This window comes from Hibiscus syriacus, unplaced genomic scaffold (genome assembly GCF_006381635.1).
Source record: "Hibiscus syriacus cultivar Baekdansim isolate YM2019G1 unplaced genomic scaffold, ASM638163v2 tig00110944_pilon, whole genome shotgun sequence".
In the NCBI taxonomy this organism is placed as follows: Eukaryota; Viridiplantae; Streptophyta; class Magnoliopsida; order Malvales; family Malvaceae; genus Hibiscus; species Hibiscus syriacus.
The window spans coordinates 1,157,166-1,177,623 of NW_024062925.1; the positions used below are offsets into that span (position 1 = coordinate 1,157,166).

Here is a 20,458-nt window from a genome sequence, read left to right on the forward strand (position 1 = left end):
GTGGTTAGTCGGTACATGGCGAATCCAGGCAAAGAGCATTGAAATACAGTAAAGAGGATCTTGAGATACATCAAAGGGACCTCAAATGTTGCATTATGTTATGGAGGATCAAATTTACTAATCAATGGGTATGTAGATTCTGACTATGCAGGGGATTTGGATAAAAAGCAAATCTACTACATGGTATGTGTTCAAAGTTGCTAGTGGAGCTGTAAGCTGGGTTTCAAAATTGCAGTCAGTTGTAGCTACGTCAACAACAGAAACAAAATATGTAGCAGCTACACAAGCCAGTAAATAAGCAATTTGGTTGAAGATGCTATTGGAGGAGCTTGTGCACAATCAAGAGTATGTCTCTTTGTTTTCTGACAGTCAAAGCGTCTTGCATCTAGCAAGGAATCAAACATTTCATTCAAGGACAAAGCACATACGAGTTCAGTACCATTTCATTCGTGAAAAGGTGGAAAAAGGGACGGTAAATATGCAGAAGATCCATACCAAAGACAACATAGCAGATTTCATGACGAAAACGATCAATGCTGATAAATTTACTTGGTGTTGATCCTCTTGTGGCCTGTCAGAAACGTAAGTAACATGATGGTACAAGATAGAAAGAATTGTTTGAAGATATGATTGTTCCAATCAAATCTTCAAGTGGGAGATTGTTGAAAGTTAGTGCAACTTGCATCGAAAGAAGCTAGCATTTATGCATCGAAAATGTGCACATTAAATGCACCGAAAATTGGTTGAAAAAATTAAATGGTAAAATCTCAATTTTTAGTCATTGTAATTTAGGGTATTTATAAATTAGTCCTTAAGCTTCAACTATAAATACCCTAGCTCATTTAGCTTCAAAACCATCCCAAAGCATTCTAGCTTTCTTCTAATACTAGAGAATTTAGAGAGCTTCTTGAGAGTTATTTTCTCCTTTTTATCAAGGGAGAATTATCATTGTTTTCTCCTTGGTAGATCGAGAGAAGTTGTAATTTATTTTCTTATAGTGAAATTCTTCTACCGTTGCCCGTGGTTTTTACCCTATATTATTTAGGGGGTTTTCACGTAACTTTGGTGTCTCTTTTATCTTCATTTTTTTATCAAATTATCAACTATGATTTTATTCAATCCGATAACCGTATTCCGTAACAGCAATTTCTTCCATTCGTTTTTGTTTTTTAGTTTTCATATTGGAATCTGAGTATCTGACGTGTTATAGCTTAAGAGAGATCTGTCTTTTCTCTCATAGATACAGAGTCATCCATCATACACCAGCATACACCTTGAATCCCACAAGATTATTTAATTTTTCACATAAAAATATGATTTTTTTTTTTAAATTTTCAAATACTGTTTGATTATTTTTAAGCACAACAGTACATATTAGAGACAAAATAATTTACTGAAGATTCAACCAACCCACTTCCCCATTCTCATTCATGAAATAAAACTTAAAACTTAAAGCTTTAAGTTTATTTTTGTTCTTTTCTCAACAACCCCAAGTTTCTTTTATTTGTTCTTCCTTGCATTTCCATTACCAGGACTCTTTCATGGATAGGGCAAGGAGGTTGGCTAACGGGGCAATCCTGAAACGCTTGGTGAATGAAGCCAAGCAATCACACAATGGTGAAATGAGCTGTAGATCACATGTTTTGTATAACCGAGAGCCAAATGATTGCACACATGAAAGATTTGGAATCAAAGAACAAGGTTTTCAAGTCTTTCATTGGGATGGGTTATTATAACACTCATGTTCCTCCTGTGATCTTGAGAAACATAATGGAGAATCCAGCTTGGTACACTCAATACACTCCTTGCCAAGCTGAGATATCTCAAGGGAGGCTTGAGTCTTTGCTTAATTACCAGACTATGATTACCAATCTCACCGGTTTGCCTATGTCGAATGCTTCGCTGCTCGATGAGGGAACTGCCGCTGCTGAGGCTATGGCCATGTGTAACAATATACTGAAAGGAAAGAAAAAGACTTTCATCATTGCTAATAATTGTCACCCTCAGACAATCGAGATTTGTAAGACTAGAGCCGATGGTTTTGATCTTAAAGTGGTTACTGCAGATCTTAAGGATATTGATTACAGTTCTGGTGATGTTTTTGGGGTTTTGGTTCAGTATCCTGGTACCGAGGGCGAGGTTTTGGACTATGGGGAGTTTGTTAAGAATGATCATGCTCAGGGTGTTAAGGTTGTCATGGCAACCGATTTGTTGGCATTGACAGTGTTGAAGCCCCCAGGTGAACTTGGAGCAGAAATTGTTGTTGGCTCGGCACAGAGGTTTGGTGTGCCGATGGGGTACGGTGGCCCTCATGCTGCATTTTTGGCTTCTTCCCAAGAGTATGAGAGGTTGATGCCGGGAAGAATCATCGGTGTTAGTGTTGATTCTTATGGGAAGCCTGCTTTGCGTATGGCAATGCAAACCAGGGAGCAACATATTCGCAGAGATAAAGCTACCAGTAACATATGTACAGCTCAAGTAAGAGACTCATCGTTAATGTGTGATTCATGTTCATAATACATAATTCTGTTTGTATTTGAATGAATTGTTTGATTCGATATACTGTTTCATCTAGGCATTACTAGCAAACATGGCTGCTATGTATGCGATTTATCATGGACCTGAGGGCTTAAAATCCATTGCACATCGTGTTCATGGTCTTGCTGAGGTGTTTGCTTCGGGACTGAAAAAACTTGGCACCGTGGAAGTCCAGGGCCTTCCCTTCTTTGGTACTGTGAAAGTTACATGTGCTGATGCCCACTCAATTGCTGATACTGCATACAATAGTGGGATTAACCTTCGGGTTGTTGATGCCAAAACCGTAAGTGTAATTTTGTCTATAGTTATTCAATCAATATATTATTATATATCGTGTGTGTAGACACCCGTTTTTGTCCGGGTCTTTTCTATCTAATTGTAATTATAATAATAATAATAATAATAATTATTATTATTATTATTATTATTATTATTATTATTATTATTATTATTATTATTATTATTATTATTATTATTATTATGCTTATTTATTGTTCTTAATATATTACAAATTTTTGCAGGCTCAAACCCGAAGCCCATCAGATACCAAGCCCGACCCAGAATTACAAGACTTGGAGCCCAGACCCGGTTCAGGCCCAATACCAATCCCAGATTGCATTTAGGGTTTTTAAACCCTAAATGCAGTTAACCCTAGCTCAGCCGCCGTTTGGTCTCCCAGCCGCCGCCGCTTGACATTCCAGCTTCTCAGCCGAGCTTCCCCTCGCCGCCGCCCCAACAGAGGAAAGGATGCCACGCCGCCGTTACTGTTCCGGCCCACTCCGATGGTCCAGCCGCCGTTCCCATGTCGCCAGTGTCATCCACAATGCAAAATATCACCCAAATCAGTCACAAATTAAATCAAATCCAAAACCCATTAAAATAATACCTAAAATCCCGATAAATCGGGAAAATTGTCCCCTATACATAGATATCATTATTCCTACCAAAAATCAAGGATAAATGAAGCAAAAAAATAGCATGCGAGGGAAAAAGGATTCGGGGGGTAGGAAATAAAAAATCCAGAGAGTTTCGAACCCAAAATAAAAAAAAAAGAAAAGAAAAGAGAGAAGAGGAGAGGATCTCACCACGGTTTGGAGGTCGAGAAGCCCGACGGTCGTCGGTTGTCAAAACTTTCGAAGGTAAAACTCTCAGATTTAGAGAGCTAGGGTTACCTTTAGGTCGAGATAGTTGGGGATCTAGGTGGAGAGTGAAGAGAGGAAGGTTTTGGAGGGTTTTCTCCATCTCCGGCCACCGTTCGCCGCCGCAAGCACCGCCGCGGGCGTAGCCGGCGGTGGACAAATCTCTTCTCCGTTGAGAAGGTTGAGAGAGTTTTCTCTCTCTCCCTCTCTCTGTTTTTAAGCAATGAAATAAATGAGGCATAGACCGAATTTTGGCCTGATTTTGGTCATTTATACGCGGACCAGAACGGCGTCGTTTAAGCCAAAGGGGTTTCCGTGTTTTCATATTAAGGGATAATCCCACTTTTAGTCCTTTCTGCTTTGTAACCTCACGGTTTAGTCATTAAATAAAATTATATTTATTTTATTTCGAGCCTTAATGTTTCAATATTGGTATTTTGGTCTGGTACTTGTTTGTTTTATTATTATTATTAATGTTGAACGTTGGCCATAGTATTTATAATTATTTCAATTTAGTCATTGGTTATGTGTTGTTTATTTCTTGTGAATGTTAGAATTTGGCCATGATATTTATGTTTCTTATATTTTAGTCACTGTTTGGTATTTGGTATAATTACTGTATGAATCTTTAAGTTTCTGTTTATTCTAAAATTGACCACTGATTTTGTTCTGTTTTATTGTAGCCATTGATTAATCTAGTTTCTCTATTTTATGTTTCTGATACTGTAGTTTCAATTTACACAGTTTAGTCACTTGTCTATAAAGCTTAGTTATTTTATTTTATTTTATTTGCGTTATGGTTTGCCATGTTTGCATGTTTACATTTTAACCCATGTTATATTATTATACTCATATTTTACTTTGGCCACAATGTTTGTATTAGTTTCATTTTAGTCACTGATTTTGTATGTTGTATATTTTGGCTGATGTTCAAATTTGACTCTAAGATTTGTAAATCTGTTTATTTTAGTCACTAGTTTGCATTCGGTTTAATTACTATTTTAGTCCCTACGTTTCTGTTTTTGCCATTTTAGTCTTTTAATTTTCTATTTTTCTGTTTTAGCCCTTTAATTTGTTATTACCATGTTAGTCATTGTAATTATTAAATACTTACTTTTTGACCATTATATTTTGGGTTGTAACATTCTTTTAATCCCCTATGTATGTACATTTTTCATGTTATGTATTTATTTGTACCATATGTAATTAAATATGCTTAATTTTATTTGTTGTAAATATTTATTTCACATATTTCTATTTCTATTTATTTCCATTTTTGTTTATTTAAATATTGTCCAAATACTTTTAAGAACACGTATGCGTAGAATGAGCGTGGAAAGTATCACTTGGTCGAAGTGGTGCGATCCGATATGGCATTTTAACGACATAGGAACTTGCAACAAGTCGAGTATATTTCACTAATTAATTTGTGCAAATGATGCAATGTGTGTTATTTTAAATAGTAATTTATTTTATTTTATGTAAATGTCAATTTCAAAATTTGCATTTGTATTCAATTCACATTTTTAGTTAATCAATTTATTTTGTTGTATGCAAACGTCAATTTTATTTATATTCGATTCACATTTTATCAAGAGGGAAATATTCTTTATGGATGAGAAATAGTCGAGTTAGCTTTCCCGATGAAGGATTGCTAATTTCGAGATTTCTTTTCGAGTTAAAGAATTTTCTCTAATTATTTAATTCGAAGCAAATTAATCAACGTTCGATAAATAGATCACATTTTAACTTTATATTCGACTCATAAATTCCACCATTTACAACGATGTGTAAGCGACACAGTACCAATTTTGGGCGTTGTGGGGGTGTTTACCCTTCCCCGCACGTAACCGACTCCCGAATCCATTTAAATGAATCTTTGGTAACGCAGACCGAATCTTGTCTTAAAAAATGATTTTTCTTAAAATTGTTTTAAAAGACGTTTTTAGGTATTCGACCTACCTAACCCAAAGGTTGCTGGCGACTCTTTTAATTTTATTCAAATCAATTCAAAATCACCCATTTTTTTCCAAAATTAAAGTCATAATCGTTTTTAAAATAATATTTAATTGTTTTACCTAAAAAAATGGTTATGACAGCTTGGTGACTCTGCTGGGGACCTCTTTTTTTTGAGAGTTAGGCTGTATGTCGTTTACATATTGTCATCTTGGTGGAAATTATGATTTCTAGTTTTTAGTTAATTTATGATCCATTTATTGAAGTTTTTAATTGCTTCATTTTTAATTATCATACTAACATTTTATCTTTTTTGCTTTCAGGCTCTGTCCAAGTTTTTGTCGAGTTTTTTCTTTTCATTTTGAGTCAAAGGTAGGTATGTTCCTCCTCACACACATCACTCGCATTGGCATAACATAAGCTCTATACACGAGCTTCGATCCAAATTAGTTGGGGTGAATGCTTTACTCTCGTAAGAATTTATTCTTCGTATGAGTTTTAGCAAATAACCCATGGGATACATACCTTATACCTTCGTAGGGATTTATTCCTCGTACGGGTATAAGACAGTGAATCCCCTCAAATTGAACTCGTTCCGTTTGAAACCTGTAATGGGTGAGGATCGAGGGTCTGGCAGCCCAAGGGGGCACCGACATCAAGGACAATTCGAGTCCCCTTTTTTTTCCGTTAGAGCTGAAACCAAGCATATAGTGAACCGTCGAACGATCACCCTAGGTAGAGTCATACCGAACCTTTGTCCGTCAGTAGGTACCCAAAATAGGTGTACACGAAGGAGGAACGATTCTAAACCTTAACCTTTTAAATTTGTAGAATATATTTTTTTTCCGAATAAAGCATGCGAACTAGATACCATGCGGTTAGGACCAATTTCTTGAAATAGATCATTTTGGGTAGATAGCATGTCCGGTAGGATTGTTATTAATTGAAAGCATGTTTGGGTAGATATCATGACGGGGTAGGTGTTATATCCATCTCTGAATTACATTTTTATTTGTATCAATTATTTTACATGTACTAACTTATTTTTCTCTTTTGTTTGTGTATACTAACTTATTTCCTCTCTTTTGTTTGTGTCATTTTGTCAATTGCATTGCATTGCATTGCATCATCATAATGCAAAAGTGTTGATCCGTAAGGGGATATTCGAGAGAATCACAAGAAGAGATAAAAGTTTTCAATCAAGCGATCGCATACACAGACATGCATCGAGGGCTAAAAAGAAGTCCAGAGTACAAGAATGAGATTTTCTCGAAGATCGTGCATCATTCGAGACTGATATGATAATCCACTGATCTAAGGAGTAATCCAGCAGTAGATTCTCATCCACAATTATTCCATCGTTAACCATCAGGGAGTGAAGCACAAATTTCAGCATAGCCGAGGTATTAATGGAGTTAGTTTATAGAGCATTGAGGGGCATCGGTTCCAAGTACAAAGATCCGAGACGAAGCAGTGAGCTCGAAGATCGTGCATCATTCAATACTGAGATGATGATCCACTGATTCAAGGAGTAATCTAGCAGTGGAGTCTTATCTACAATCATTTCATCGCTAGTTATCAAAGAGCGACACACCGACCTCATTACCACCGAGGCATTAACGGAGTCAGATTACAGAGCGCTTGAGGGGCATCATTATTGAGGACGAAGATCCGAGATGAAGCAGTGATCCACTTCAGACTCAACCATCTAAGCGAAAGCATGTCTGTAAAGTGGACTGTCTTGTAATGTGAAAACTTTTATTTCTGGTGAAGACTATTCTACGATATTCATCGTTGGGATCAACATTTTTGCATCTTCATTTGCATCTTTGCATTTTAAGCATATGTATTTTATTTTTAAGCATTTTCATATGCATCATTCATAAAAACATGGGATCAATTTGGGGAGAAGTCAGTGGAAGTGATCCTGATCACGTGACCATATTGAGAATATAAGCAAGAAGCTGAAATCAACACGATAGAAGCTTGTTCGATTGAGTCTTCCAGGATGGTTCGAGAAAAGAGTCATCGTTCCCTGAGGTCTACGATGTTGATTCAGTACACAATTTCCACCTAAGAAGCTCCAGACATTCCACTGAGAACTGCAAGGCACTAAAGCACAAAATCCATAATCTGATTTATTCAGGGGTATCCTAATACTAAGCCAGATAAGTCATTGCATCAACCACTGGCATCCATAGAGATTGTTTTGTTTGAACTCGTTTTTGTTCTTTCTTCAATATTTGCTTAAATATTTTTAATCTTTGATGACTGAAATGATGCTACCTTCTAAGGTTAAATAATTGAACAAATTTTAATCTTTAGTTCTTTGAATATCGAATGAATTACATATTCTTTTAATTCTTCAAGAATTATAGATTTTTGACATATGGCAAGATTAGACCTATTTTATCCTGTCTAAAACCCTAAAATAAAATCTCACGATTTTTACCCGAAATAATTCCTGGTCACTACCAAATAACCAATTTTTGACGTTCTATCTCTTTGAGACCTTGAAATATTCTTTTCGACCTTGAAACGTTCTATCTCTTTGAGACCTTGAAACATTCTTTCCACCTTGAGACACTGTATTTATTTTTTGAGACACAAAAGTCATACCCATACCTTTCTTTGAGCCAATAAAGTCACCATCGTCTTCTTAGACGTAAAACCAACGTTTTCTACCAATAAAACTTACAGGCATTGAGTACAAGATGTTCACTTGAACATAAACCTTCCTACAAAGAAGACACAGTGTGGGGCATCTCGCATCAATTTTCTGAAGACGAGCATGAGCAATTGAGACATGTTGAGAGCAAGAAGCGAAGAGAAAAAATAAAATTCATTCAAAATAATTCTATCATGCATTAATTACTGTTTTCATTTAAATAAAAATTAATCCTGAAACTTTATCCCCTGGGGATACCTCTTCTGCAAGGACTTCTGTGTATGAGATGATGAACGGCTTTCTTTCTTTACCCCTTCACAAAAGGAGAAAATATATCCCTTGTGTCCCCATTTGAGCCTGAATGATATTTTCTTCTGATTCAACCCTAATCAAGGATCACCCTCCATATTGGGGGGCAAGTTGGAGGAAATCTGCTCGTATAAGTGAAGATCATTGATCCAGATAAGATACCAAAAGGTGAACCAAATACACAGTGCAAAGATCATATTAAAGCGAAGAGAAAAGAAAAGCAAAGAGAAAGAAACAAAGTGAAAAGGAAAAAAGAAGAGAAAGTGGACAAAGAGCACATACAAAGAGTCTCTCGACTCAAATGGCACATCAAGTTTCAAACTATGAGATTGATCCAGAATTAGTTCACCAGAAGATCATAGAACATCAAGAGAAGACAAAGGACTCATACGAGCATATTCAAATGGAGCAAGACAAGATTGAAGGCATCAGAGTTAATTGATCCTTGGTTCAAATACCCTTAAAACACATGTTTGGGCCTTTTATCCCTTTCTTTCATAACCCTGAACCATGGCCTACATTACGTGCCTTACAAGTCCCTTCTAATCATACATGGATTTCTAAGCGGAAGAGACTATCCTCATATTTCATCCCGCCTATCAGGATTAATATTTTACTTATAAAGATTTTCTAAAATCTTTAATGCATGATAGAGAAAAATAACAAAGGGGGGTTAAAGACGTAAAATTCTGAGTAACGTCTTGAAACCAAAGGAGGATTCGAGTTGAAAACCTGAAAGGGCGGCTCGAATATGAAGATTATTACATAGGAGACGATTGCTCAAATCCCTTGATGAGGCATCACACAACATGAATGAGAACATGAGAGTTGGGAGTCAGAGAACACTTCCAATAACTGAGTACAGAAGCTACTCCATCAGATCAGAGAACATCAAATAAATAAGAACACTATACTTTTGACCAAAAATAACCACTTGAGACTTTTTTATCCTTCCTTACTTAACCATCTCTCAAAGATAGCACTGATCTTGACACTTGTCAAATAGCTATAATTTATTGAAGGATTAAAAGAGTAATTAATTCTTTGATATCCAATGAACTCTTGTTTTATGATTTGTCAATTGAGAAACCTTGAAAGGAGCAATATTTTCAAAACTTTTGATTAAACATTTTTCAAAACTATTGATATTTTCAGACTTTTGAAAATAAAAGAAGAAGAAAAACATTTTTAAACAAGATAATCTCTCTGGGAGGCGTATCTTGGAATTCAAAAAAAAATATCTATCTGAAGCTCAAGATCGAAGCTGGGGCAAGAGAAGCTAAATTTTAGGGCAAAATTTGATGGAATAAACAAATGGTCTCAGGTCAAGGTTTGTAAGAGTACACATTGGTGGAAATACAGACAAATTGAATCAATGATAGAGTGAAGACTGCTCTCGTAACAATTCTCCTTCCGGATTGAGAAAACATACATACACATACATACATGATACATAAATTTGCATCAAACATTTATCATCATGTGTATTAAAGACATTTTTCTCCTCGCTGGAGGACAAATTCAATAAAAAAATCAAATAAATTTCATCTTGACATCCATCATAACATCCAAGATAGTCAGTCAAAAATACATCATTTTGATCTCTCAGGAAATCAAAGCTCAGAAATGACCAGAAATCCCTAACTTGAAGAAGCAATGATTTGACTTCTTGAAGTCAACAATCAAGACATTTCCTCAACATACAGGAACAAGAAGACTATCTATCATCTTTGAGGTTTTTTATTGAAGTAAAATTCAGTCTCTTGAGACATTTTTCCACAAACTTTGAGATTTTTCTAAAAACAAATTTTGTCTCGCTTGAGACAATTTATTTCAAAACAAATTTCGTCTCATTTGAGACATTTTTCCTTTGAGATCCAAATTTTGAATTTGTTTCACATTAAACAAAGTTGATCTCTTTTGAGATCGTATCTATTTTAAAACAAAATTTTTGTCTCACTTGAGATATTTTTCCACAAATTTTGAGAATTTTAAAACAAATTTTTGTCTCGCTTGAGATAATTTCTTTCAAAGCAAATTTTGTCTCGATTGAGACAGCTTTCTAAAAACAAATTTTGTCTCGTTTGAGACAATTTCTTGAAAAACAAATTCCGCCTCACTGGAGACATTTTTCATTGAGATACAAATTTCGAATTTGTTTCACATTAAACAAAGTTGATCTCACTTGAGATCGTTTTCTCAAATTTTGTTTTGCTTGAGACAATTTTTTTAAAAACAAAGTTTGTATCACTTAAGACAAATTCTCTTAAAACAAACTTCGTCTCGATTGAGACATTTTTCCTTTGAGATACAAACCTTGAATTTGATTCACTTAAAACAAAATTAATCTCACCTTAGATTGTTGTTTCTTTCAAAACAAATTTCGTCTCGCTTGAGACCTTTTCCCTTGGAGATCCAAATTTCGAATTTGTTTCACATTAAACAAAGTTGATCTCACTTGAGATTGTTTTCTCAAAAACAAACTTTGTCTCGCTGGAGACAATTTCTCTAAAAACAAATTTTGTCTCATTTGAGACTATATCTTAAAGCAAATTTCGTCTCGCTTGAGACATTTTTCCTTTGAGATACTAATTTTGAATTTGTTTCACTTAAAACAAAATCTCACTTGATATTGTTGTTTATTTCGAAACAAATTTCGTTTCACTTGAGACATTTTTCTCTGAGATACAAATTTAAATTTGTTGTACTTGAAACAAAATTAATATCACTTGAGTTTTTCAAAATCGATTCGTCTCGCGTGAGACAGTTTCCCTTTTAAAAATAAACACCTTTGAGATTGTTTCCCTAGAAACAATATCGACAATCTTTGAATCTTTTTCTCTTAAAACGAATTTTGTCTCTCTGGAGACAGTTTCTCTTGAGATAAATCTTTGAGTCTGTTCCTTTTGAATAAAAATCTTGGAGTTTGTTCCTTTTGAATAAATATCTTTGAGTTGTTTCTTTTGAAAAAATCTTTGAGTCTATTTATTTTGAAACAAAGTTTTGTCTCTTGAGACAATTTTGTGAAAAAAATCTTTGAGATTGTTTCTTTTGAAACAAAAAAAAAAATCTTTGAGTTTATTTCTTTGGAAACAAAATGTTATCTCTCTTAAGATAATTTCTTTTGAAAAAAAAAATCTTTGAATCTGTTTCTCTTAAAATGAATTTTGTATCTCTTGAGACAGTTTCTCTTGAAGTAAATCTTTGAATATGTTCATTTTGAAAATCTTTGAGTTTGTTTCTCTTAACAAAATCATCTTTGAGTCTATTTCTTTAAAAACAAATATTGTCTCTCTTGAGACAGTTTCTAATGAAAAACTAACTTTTGAGATTGTTTCATTTGAAACAAATTTGGTCTCACTTAAGATGTAATCCATCTTTGAGTCTGTTTCTTTTGAAACAAAATTTTATCTCTTAAAGACAATTTCTTTTGAGAAAAAATCTTTGAGTTTGTTTCCTTTGAAAAAAATTTCTCGAGACAACTTCTTTTGAAAATACCCACCTTTGAGATCGTTTCTATCAAAACAAATTTTGTCTCGCATGAGACAATTTCCTTTCAATGTCATCTTTGAGTCGTTTCCCTTGAAACGAATTTTGTCTCTTGAAACATTTTCTCTTGAAACAAAAACATCTTTGAGTTTGTTTCTCTCGAAACACTGATCTTTGAGATCAATTCCCTTTAAACGAATTTTGTCTCTTTTGAGATAGTTGCTTTTAAAAATATCATCTTTGAGTTTATTTTTCTTGAAACAAATCTTTGGGTTTGTTTCTTTTGAAACAAATCTTTAATTTGGTTTCTCTTGAAACCATAACTCCTAAAGATGGCCAGCCGTCCTTATCATGTAGGAACCGTGTCATCCCCAGACCAGATCTCTTCATCACGTAGGAGCCGTGTCAACCATAGATAACCAGCCATCCTCATCACGTAGGAACCGTGTTATCACCTTTAGATGGCCAGATCTCTTCATCACGTAGGAGCCGTGTCAACCATAGATAACCAGCCGTCCTCATCACGTAGGAACCGTGTTATCACCTTTAGATGGCCAGATCTCTTCATCACGTAGGAGCCGTGTCAACCATAGATAACCAGCCATCCTCATCACGTAGGAACCGTGTTATCACCTTTAGATGGCCAGAACTCTTCATCACGTATGAGCCGTGTCATTCCCCGACCAGATCTCTTCATCACGTAGGAGCCGTGTCAACCACAGTTAACCAGCCGTCCTCATCACGTAGGAACCGTGTTATCGCCCTTCCTAAAGATGGCCAGAACTCTTCATCACGTATGATTCGTGTCATACCCTGACCAGATCTCTTCATCACGTAGAAGCCGTGTCAACCACAGTTAACCAGCCGTCCTCATCACGTAGGAACCGTGTTATCGCCCTTCCTTTAGACGACCAGAACTCTTCATCATGTATGAGCAGTGTCGTCCCCAACAACCAACATTATCCAATTTCTAAGTTTAAAAGGGAGAGAACCAGACAAAAACGTGATGTCTTGTCGTCTTTGCCCTATTCTTGTTAACACAAGAATGTGCAAAGAGGGGCAGCTGTAGACACCCGTTTTTGTCCGAGTCTTTTCTATCTAATTGTAATTATAATTATTATTATTATTATTATTATTATTATTATTATTATTATTATTATTATTATGCTTATTTATTGTTCTTAATATATTACAAATTTTTGCAGGCTCAAACCCGAAGCCCATCAGATACCAAGCCCGACCCAGAATTACAAGACTTGGAGCCCAGACCCGGTTCAGGCCCAATACCAATCCCAGATTGCATTTAGGGTTTTTAAACCCTAAATGCAGTTAACCCTAGCTCAGCCGCCGTTTGGTCTCCCAGCCGCCGCCGCTTGACATTCCAGCTTCTCAGCCGAGCTTCCCCTCGCCGCCGCCCCAACAGAGGAAAGGATGCCACGCCGCCGTTACTGTTCCGGCCCACTCCGATGGTCCAGCCGCCGTTCCCACGTCGCCAGTGTCATCCACAATGCAAAATATCACCCAAATCAGTCACAAATTAAATCAAATCCAAAACCCATTAAAATAATACCTAAAATCCCGATAAATCGGGAAAATTGTCCCCTATACATAGATATCATTATTCCTACCAAAAATCAAGGATAAATGAAGCAAAAAATAGCATGCGAGGGAAAAAGGATTCGGGGGGGTAGGAAATAAAAATCCAGAGAGTTTCGAACCCAAAATAAAAAAAAAAAAAAAAGAGAGAAGAGGAGAGGATCTCACCACGGTTTGGAGGTCGAGAAGCCCGACGGTCGTCGGTTGTCAAAACTTTCGAAGGTAAAACTCTCAGATTTAGAGAGCTAGGGTTACCTTTAGGTCGAGATAGTTGGGGATCTAGGTGGAGAGTGAAGAGAGGAAGGTTTTGGAGGGTTTTCTCCATCTCCGGCCACCGTTCGCCGCCGCGAGCACCGCCGCGGGCGTAGCCGGCGGTGGACAAATCTCTTCTCCGTTGAGAAGGTTGAGAGAGTTTTCTCTCTCTCCCTCTCTCTGTTTTTAAGCAATGAAAGAAATGAGGCATAGACCGAATTTTGGCCTGATTTTGGTCATTTATACGTGGACCAGAACGGCGTCGTTTAAGCCAAAGGGGTTTCCGTGTTTTCATATTAAGGGATAATCCCACTTTTAGTCCTTTCTGCTTTGTAACCTCACGGTTTAGTCATTAAATAAAATTATATTTATTTTATTTCGAGCCTTAATGTTTCAATATTGGTATTTGGTCTGGTACTTGTTTGTTTTATTATTATTATTAATGTTGAACGTTGGCCATAGTATTTATAATTATTTCAATTTAGTCATTGGTTATGTGTTGTTTTTCTTGTGAATGTTAGAATTTGGCCATGATATTTATGTTTCTTATATTTAGTCACTGTTTGGTATTTGGTATAATTACTGTATGAATCTTTAAGTTTCTGTTTATTCTAAAATTGACCACTGATTTGTTCTGTTTTATTGTAGCCATTGATTAATCTAGTTTCTCTATTTTATGTTTCTGATACTGTAGTTTCAATTTACACAGTTTAGTCACTTGTCTATAAAGCTTAGTTATTTTATTTTATTTGCGTTATGGTTTGCCATGTTTGCATGTTTACATTTTAACCCATGTTATATTATTATACTCATATTTTACTTTGGCCACAATGTTTGTATTAGTTTCATTTTAGTCACTGATTTTGTATATTGTATATTTTGGCTGATGTTCAAATTTGACTCTAAGATTTGTAAATCTGTTTATTTTAGTCACTAGTTTGCATTCGGTTTAATTACTATTTTAGTCCCTACATTTCTATTTTTGCCATTTTAGTCTTTTAATTTTCTATTTTTCTGTTTTAGCCCTTTAATTTGTTATTACCATGTTAGTCATTGTAATTATTAAATACTTACTTTTTGACCATTATATTTTGGGTTGTAACATTCTTTTAATCCCCTATGTATGTACATTTTTCATGTTATGTATTTATTTGTACCATATGTAATTAAATATGCTTAATTTATTGTTGTAAATATTTATTTCACATATTTCTATTTCTATTTATTTCCATTTTTCTTATTTAAATATTGTCCAAATACTTTTAAGAACACGTATGCGTAGAATGAGCGTGGAAAGTATCACTTGGTCGAAGTGGTGCGATCCGATACGGCATTTTAACGACATAGGAACTTGCAACAAGTCGAGTATATTTCACTAATTAATTTGTGCAAATGATGCAATGTGTGTTATTTTAAATAGTAATTTATTTTATTTTATGTAAATGTCAATTTCAAAATTTGCATTTGTATTCAATTCACATTTTTAGTTAATCAATTTATTTTGTTGTATGCAAACGTCAATTTTATTTATATTCGATTCACATTTTATCAAGAGGGAAATATTCTTTATGGATGAGAAATAGTCGAGTTAGCTTTCCCGATGAAGGATTGCTAATTTCGAGATTTCTTTTCGAGTTAAAGAATTTTCTCTAATTATTTAATTCGAAGCAAATTAATCAACGTTCGATAAATAGATCACATTTTAACTTTATATTCGACTCATAAATTCCACCATTTACAACGATGTGTAAGCGACACAGTACCAATTTTGGGCGTTGTGGGGGTGTTTACCCTTCCCCGCACGTAACCGACTCCCGAATCCATTTAAATGAATCTTTGGTAACGCAGACCGAATCTTGTCTTAAAAAATGATTTTTCTTAAAATTGTTTTAAAAGACGTTTTTAGGTATTCGACCTACCTAACCCAAAGGTTGCTGGCGACTCTTTTTAATTTTATTCAAATCAATTCAAAATCACCCATTTTTTCCAAAATTAAAGTCATAATCGTTTTTAAAATAATATTTAATTATTTTACCTAAAAAAATGGTTATGACAGTGTGATTACCGGAACATGGTTGATTTGCAGATCACTGTTTCATTTGATGAAACAGCGACTTTTTTAGATGTGGACAAGCTTTTCAAAGTATTTTCCGGTGGAAAACCAGTAAGTGGTAGTAACTTTTTTCATGATAATAATGTCTACATTTGTATTATTTTGCCTTTTTAGCCTTCATCTAACTTTCAGGTCTCATTCACTGCTGCATCTCTTGCACCTGAGGCCGAGACTGCACTTCCTTCCGGAACAGAACGACAAAGCCCATATCTTACACACCCAATATTTAACACGTATGAAACGGTCATAAAAAGACGAGCTACTTGTAGCAAACAAATCAAATGTGTTACCCTAACTTTTATTTTTTGTTCTTTTCAGGTATCACACAGAGCACGAGTTGCTTCGATACATTCACAGATTACAGTCTAAGGATCTTTCACTGTGCCATAGTATGATTCCATTGGGATCTTGTACGATGAAACTAAACGCTACAGTTGAAATGATGCCCGTGACTTGGCCTCATTTCTCCGATATACACCCTTTTTCACCTCCAGAGCAGGCTCAGGGTTATCAGGTGAACATCTCTTCATCTGGAACTTGTTGATACATTTCGTTTTTAATCTCATGTAGTAAAGAGTACATTTAGTTCTCTAGTTTATTGATGAATTATGGCTTTCTGTTCTATTAGGAAATGTTCAGTAATTTGGGTGAACTATTATGTACGATCACCGGCTTTGGCTCGTTCTCTTTGCAACCTAATGCCGGTGCTGCTGGGGAGTATGCCGGACTAATGGTTATACGTGCATATCATATGGTAAGTGACACTAACCAGATTGTACTCCTCTTCACTAAAAGAAAGGGGATCCTTCACAAATACAATTCTTTTTATTTATTATGCTGATGCATAAACCCGACAAATGCTGCAGTCAAGGGGCGACCATCACCGGAATGTGTGTATCATACCAGTTTCGGCACATGGGACAAATCCTGCAAGTGCTGCCATGTGTGGAATGAAAATTGTTCCCGTTGGAACAGATTCCAAGGGTAACATCAATGTTGAAGAACTAAGGAAAGCCGCTGAAGCTAACAGGGACAAGTTATCTGCTCTTATGGTATGAATGATTAGTTTCAATGCTACAATTCATCTCAAAGTCCTGGTAAATGCCCTTGCAAATCCAAAATATCGTTTTTCCGTTTCAGGTTACTTATCCTTCAACACATGGAGTGTATGAAGAAGGGATCGATGAGATATGTAAAATAATCCATGACAATGGAGGTCAAGTTTACATGGATGGGGCTAACATGAATGCTCAGGTTGGTTTGACAAGTCCGGGTTTTATCGGAGCAGATGTTTGCCATCTGAATCTCCACAAAACCTTCTGCATTCCACATGGAGGTGGTGGACCTGGCATGGGACCAATTGGTGTCGAGAAGCATCTAGCACCATTTTTGCCTTCACACCCTGTGGTATATCCTCTGTTCATCTTTTTTCATGTTCATTTTATGAATCTTTAAGTTTCCATAAGAAATAATTGCTTCGTAAAAGTTTGTTTGTGCCGGATTTCATTTCTTATCATTGGGATTGCTATCAGCCTTATCATAAATCTAGACATAATCGCACCTGTACTTCTGAGCACGTCATGTTATTAGCAATGACTTTGTGATTACAATTTACCACTACATTACATTGCAAACGGCATTTAGCGGTTGATTTCTCTGCCACAAGATATTCCTACCCAATGTTGCTTTCTTCGTAAACGTACTGTAGGTACCTACGGGAGGTATCCCAGCACCAGACAAATCTAACCCTCTTGGTACCATTTCTGCTGCACCTTGGGGCTCTGCACTTATTTTGCCGATATCGTACACTTACATAGCCATGATGGGATCTAAGGGTCTCACTGATGCTTCAAAGATAGCTATTCTGAATGCAAACTACATGGCTAAACGCTTGGAGGTACCTGCCTTTTCTCCTTGAAACTCTGTGCTTATAATTGGTAGAAAATCGGTATTTATTATAGTAAAATGACTAATAATTATTAGCACAAGTTTATGAGTTATTTCTCCTTGGATAGCATCCACTTTTTCGTTTTCCTCTTATACTAATTGCTTTGTGTTTTCAGAAACACTACCCCGTTCTTTTCCGCGGATTTAATGGAACGGTTGCTCATGAATTCATTATAGACTTGAGAGGTTTTAAGGTGATTATAGTACACAGTTTTTGAACTTTCTTTCTTTGTAGTCTTTTGTTTGTGTTCTCGGCTGATTGCAAACCAACCGTCGTTGCAGAATACTGCTGGAATTGAGCCTGAAGATGTCGCCAAATGTCTTATGGACTACGGATTCCATGCTCCTACAATGTCGTGGCCTGTTCCTGGCACGCTCATGATTGAACCTACCGAAAGTGAAAGCAAGGTATGATTTCACCAATGTTCAACAAACATTCAATATCCATCTTTTTTCTCTCTGATACCTGTATTCGATATCTGTTACAGGCTGAGCTGGATCGGTTCTGTGATGCTCTTATCTCCATTAGAGAAGAAATTGCTGAAATCGAGAATGGAAAGGCTGATATCCACAACAATGTTCTCAAGGTGAAATGGCTTGTTCCGAAACCATTTTCATTTCCCTTTTTTCAAACGAGGGCCAAAATATTTATTGTTCGATAAGTATACAGCTGCAAACAGAGATTTTATCCATGAGCTTTATATTTGCTTGCAGGGAGCCCCTCATCCACCATATGTGCTCATGGGAGATGCATGGACTAAGCCATACTCTCGGGAACACGCCTCCTTCCCTGCGCCCTGGCTTCGAACTGCTAAATTCTGGCCTACTACGGGTACGTACGAACAACCTCGTCATGGTCATGTAATTGATTAGCTTTTCGATACTTTTTCGCGTAACCTCTACGATATTAAATTGGCTCTAGGCATAAAATTGAATTCGTATTTCGAGCATGAATTTGCATATTTTTTCTTAGCCTGCTTAGTTATCCTCACAACTGAACTCTTTGCATTGTTGTAATCAGGACGTGTTGACAACGTATACGGCGACCGTAATGTCATCTGCACTCTTCTTCCGGTATCGCAGATGGTCGAAGAGGAGGCGGCAGCTAATGCCTAGTCCTCATCTATGTTGACGTTGATCTATGTTGACATTGAAACCAACATCTTTTCATGTTCATGTACAGAAACTATTCCACTATTTGCATATGCTCATCTAAGCTGTGACTTTCATTTGATTGGCGTAATTAATCTGCTTCAATAACCAAAGAAAGGTTGTTGCCAATTGCAACTCATGCTATGGTTATGCGGTGGTTGTCTTTGCTCGAACCAATTAAGTCCAAACCACAATTTGATTCAGAATAAATGATTCCATCGGCCCAGCTGAATAAAAGCCACAAAATACAAGCACAATAATGTTAAATTCATCAATTTTTTTTATTAAAAACTAACTAAAAAAATGCTAATATATACATATTTTATAATTAAACTCAAAACATATAATTTTTTTTAAATTTATTTAGTTCATAAACATTTATTGACAGGTATAAAGTCGTGTATACAAATTGAGTAATCCAAACAAAAGCTTATCCAGAATACCAATTGAGTATTTTAAAGTTGGATTCATTCGTCAAATTACGGGTTTTCTAATTCAGTTCAGTTGCCTATCCTCCGTATCCTACCAATGTTATATTTTTATTTTCAGTAAAATAACCAAAGAGATAATATTATATTGTGGTTAAAATTTTAAAGATATATTAATAAAAATTTGAAAAAAAATCTACAACACTCGACGAGCACCGATAAGTACCACTAACGATGAGTATCATTAATTTAATTTGTAAAAAATTTAAATTCTAAAGGATTAAATATATAATTATAAATCAATTAAAAATATAAAATAAATGGTAAATTGTGTTAATGACCACATAACTATTATCCTTTTTCATTTTGACCACCATTTTTAAAATTTTATCAATTAGGTCACTCAACTATTTAAATACATCCATTTAAACCACTTGCTGCTAATATTTAACGGAGAAATTGATGTGGCGGTTAAAATATTTGGTATAATTACACATTTGGTCATTGTTACTTATATATTCTATCAATTTGGTCCTTATTTTAATTTATTAAAATTAAATATTATATAAAATCATTAGATATATTTATAATTTTATTTTTTTATAAAAGTATTTTGAGAATAAATTCTTGATTAAAGTATAAAAAATAAAGAATTGATTTTAGGATAGAATTTATAAAAAGAATTGTAGCAAAAATTCAAGTTGAATAAAAAATAGGGTAATTTAGATATTTAGTTACCTAATTATTCGTGTGGTTCGTTTTAGTCACCAAACTATTTGTTTTTTTCCCTTTCAAAATAATCACTAACTTTACATTTTTTATTTTATTTTGATCAACAATCGTTAAAAAATTAACGGTGATGTTAACATGT

The 20,458-nt window shown here is 35.3% G+C and overlaps 1 protein-coding gene across 1 annotated transcript; it reads left to right on the forward strand.

Annotated features, from left to right (window-relative positions):
• The first annotated feature begins 1,410 nt into the window (after nt 1-1,410).
• LOC120147874 (glycine dehydrogenase (decarboxylating), mitochondrial-like) lies at nt 1,411-19,241 on the forward strand. Its single transcript, XM_039161133.1, has 14 exons — nt 1,411-2,478; nt 2,576-2,821; nt 16,034-16,111; nt 16,193-16,293; nt 16,379-16,574; nt 16,689-16,814; nt 16,927-17,112; nt 17,201-17,467; nt 17,769-17,957; nt 18,124-18,201; nt 18,290-18,415; nt 18,496-18,594; nt 18,722-18,839; nt 19,029-19,241. Exons 1-14 carry the CDS (start codon nt 1,639-1,641, stop codon nt 19,121-19,123), a joined length of 2,745 nt encoding a protein of 914 aa, XP_039017064.1. The 5' UTR covers nt 1,411-1,638; the 3' UTR covers nt 19,124-19,241.
• The last annotated feature ends 1,217 nt before the right edge of the window (nt 19,242-20,458 follow it).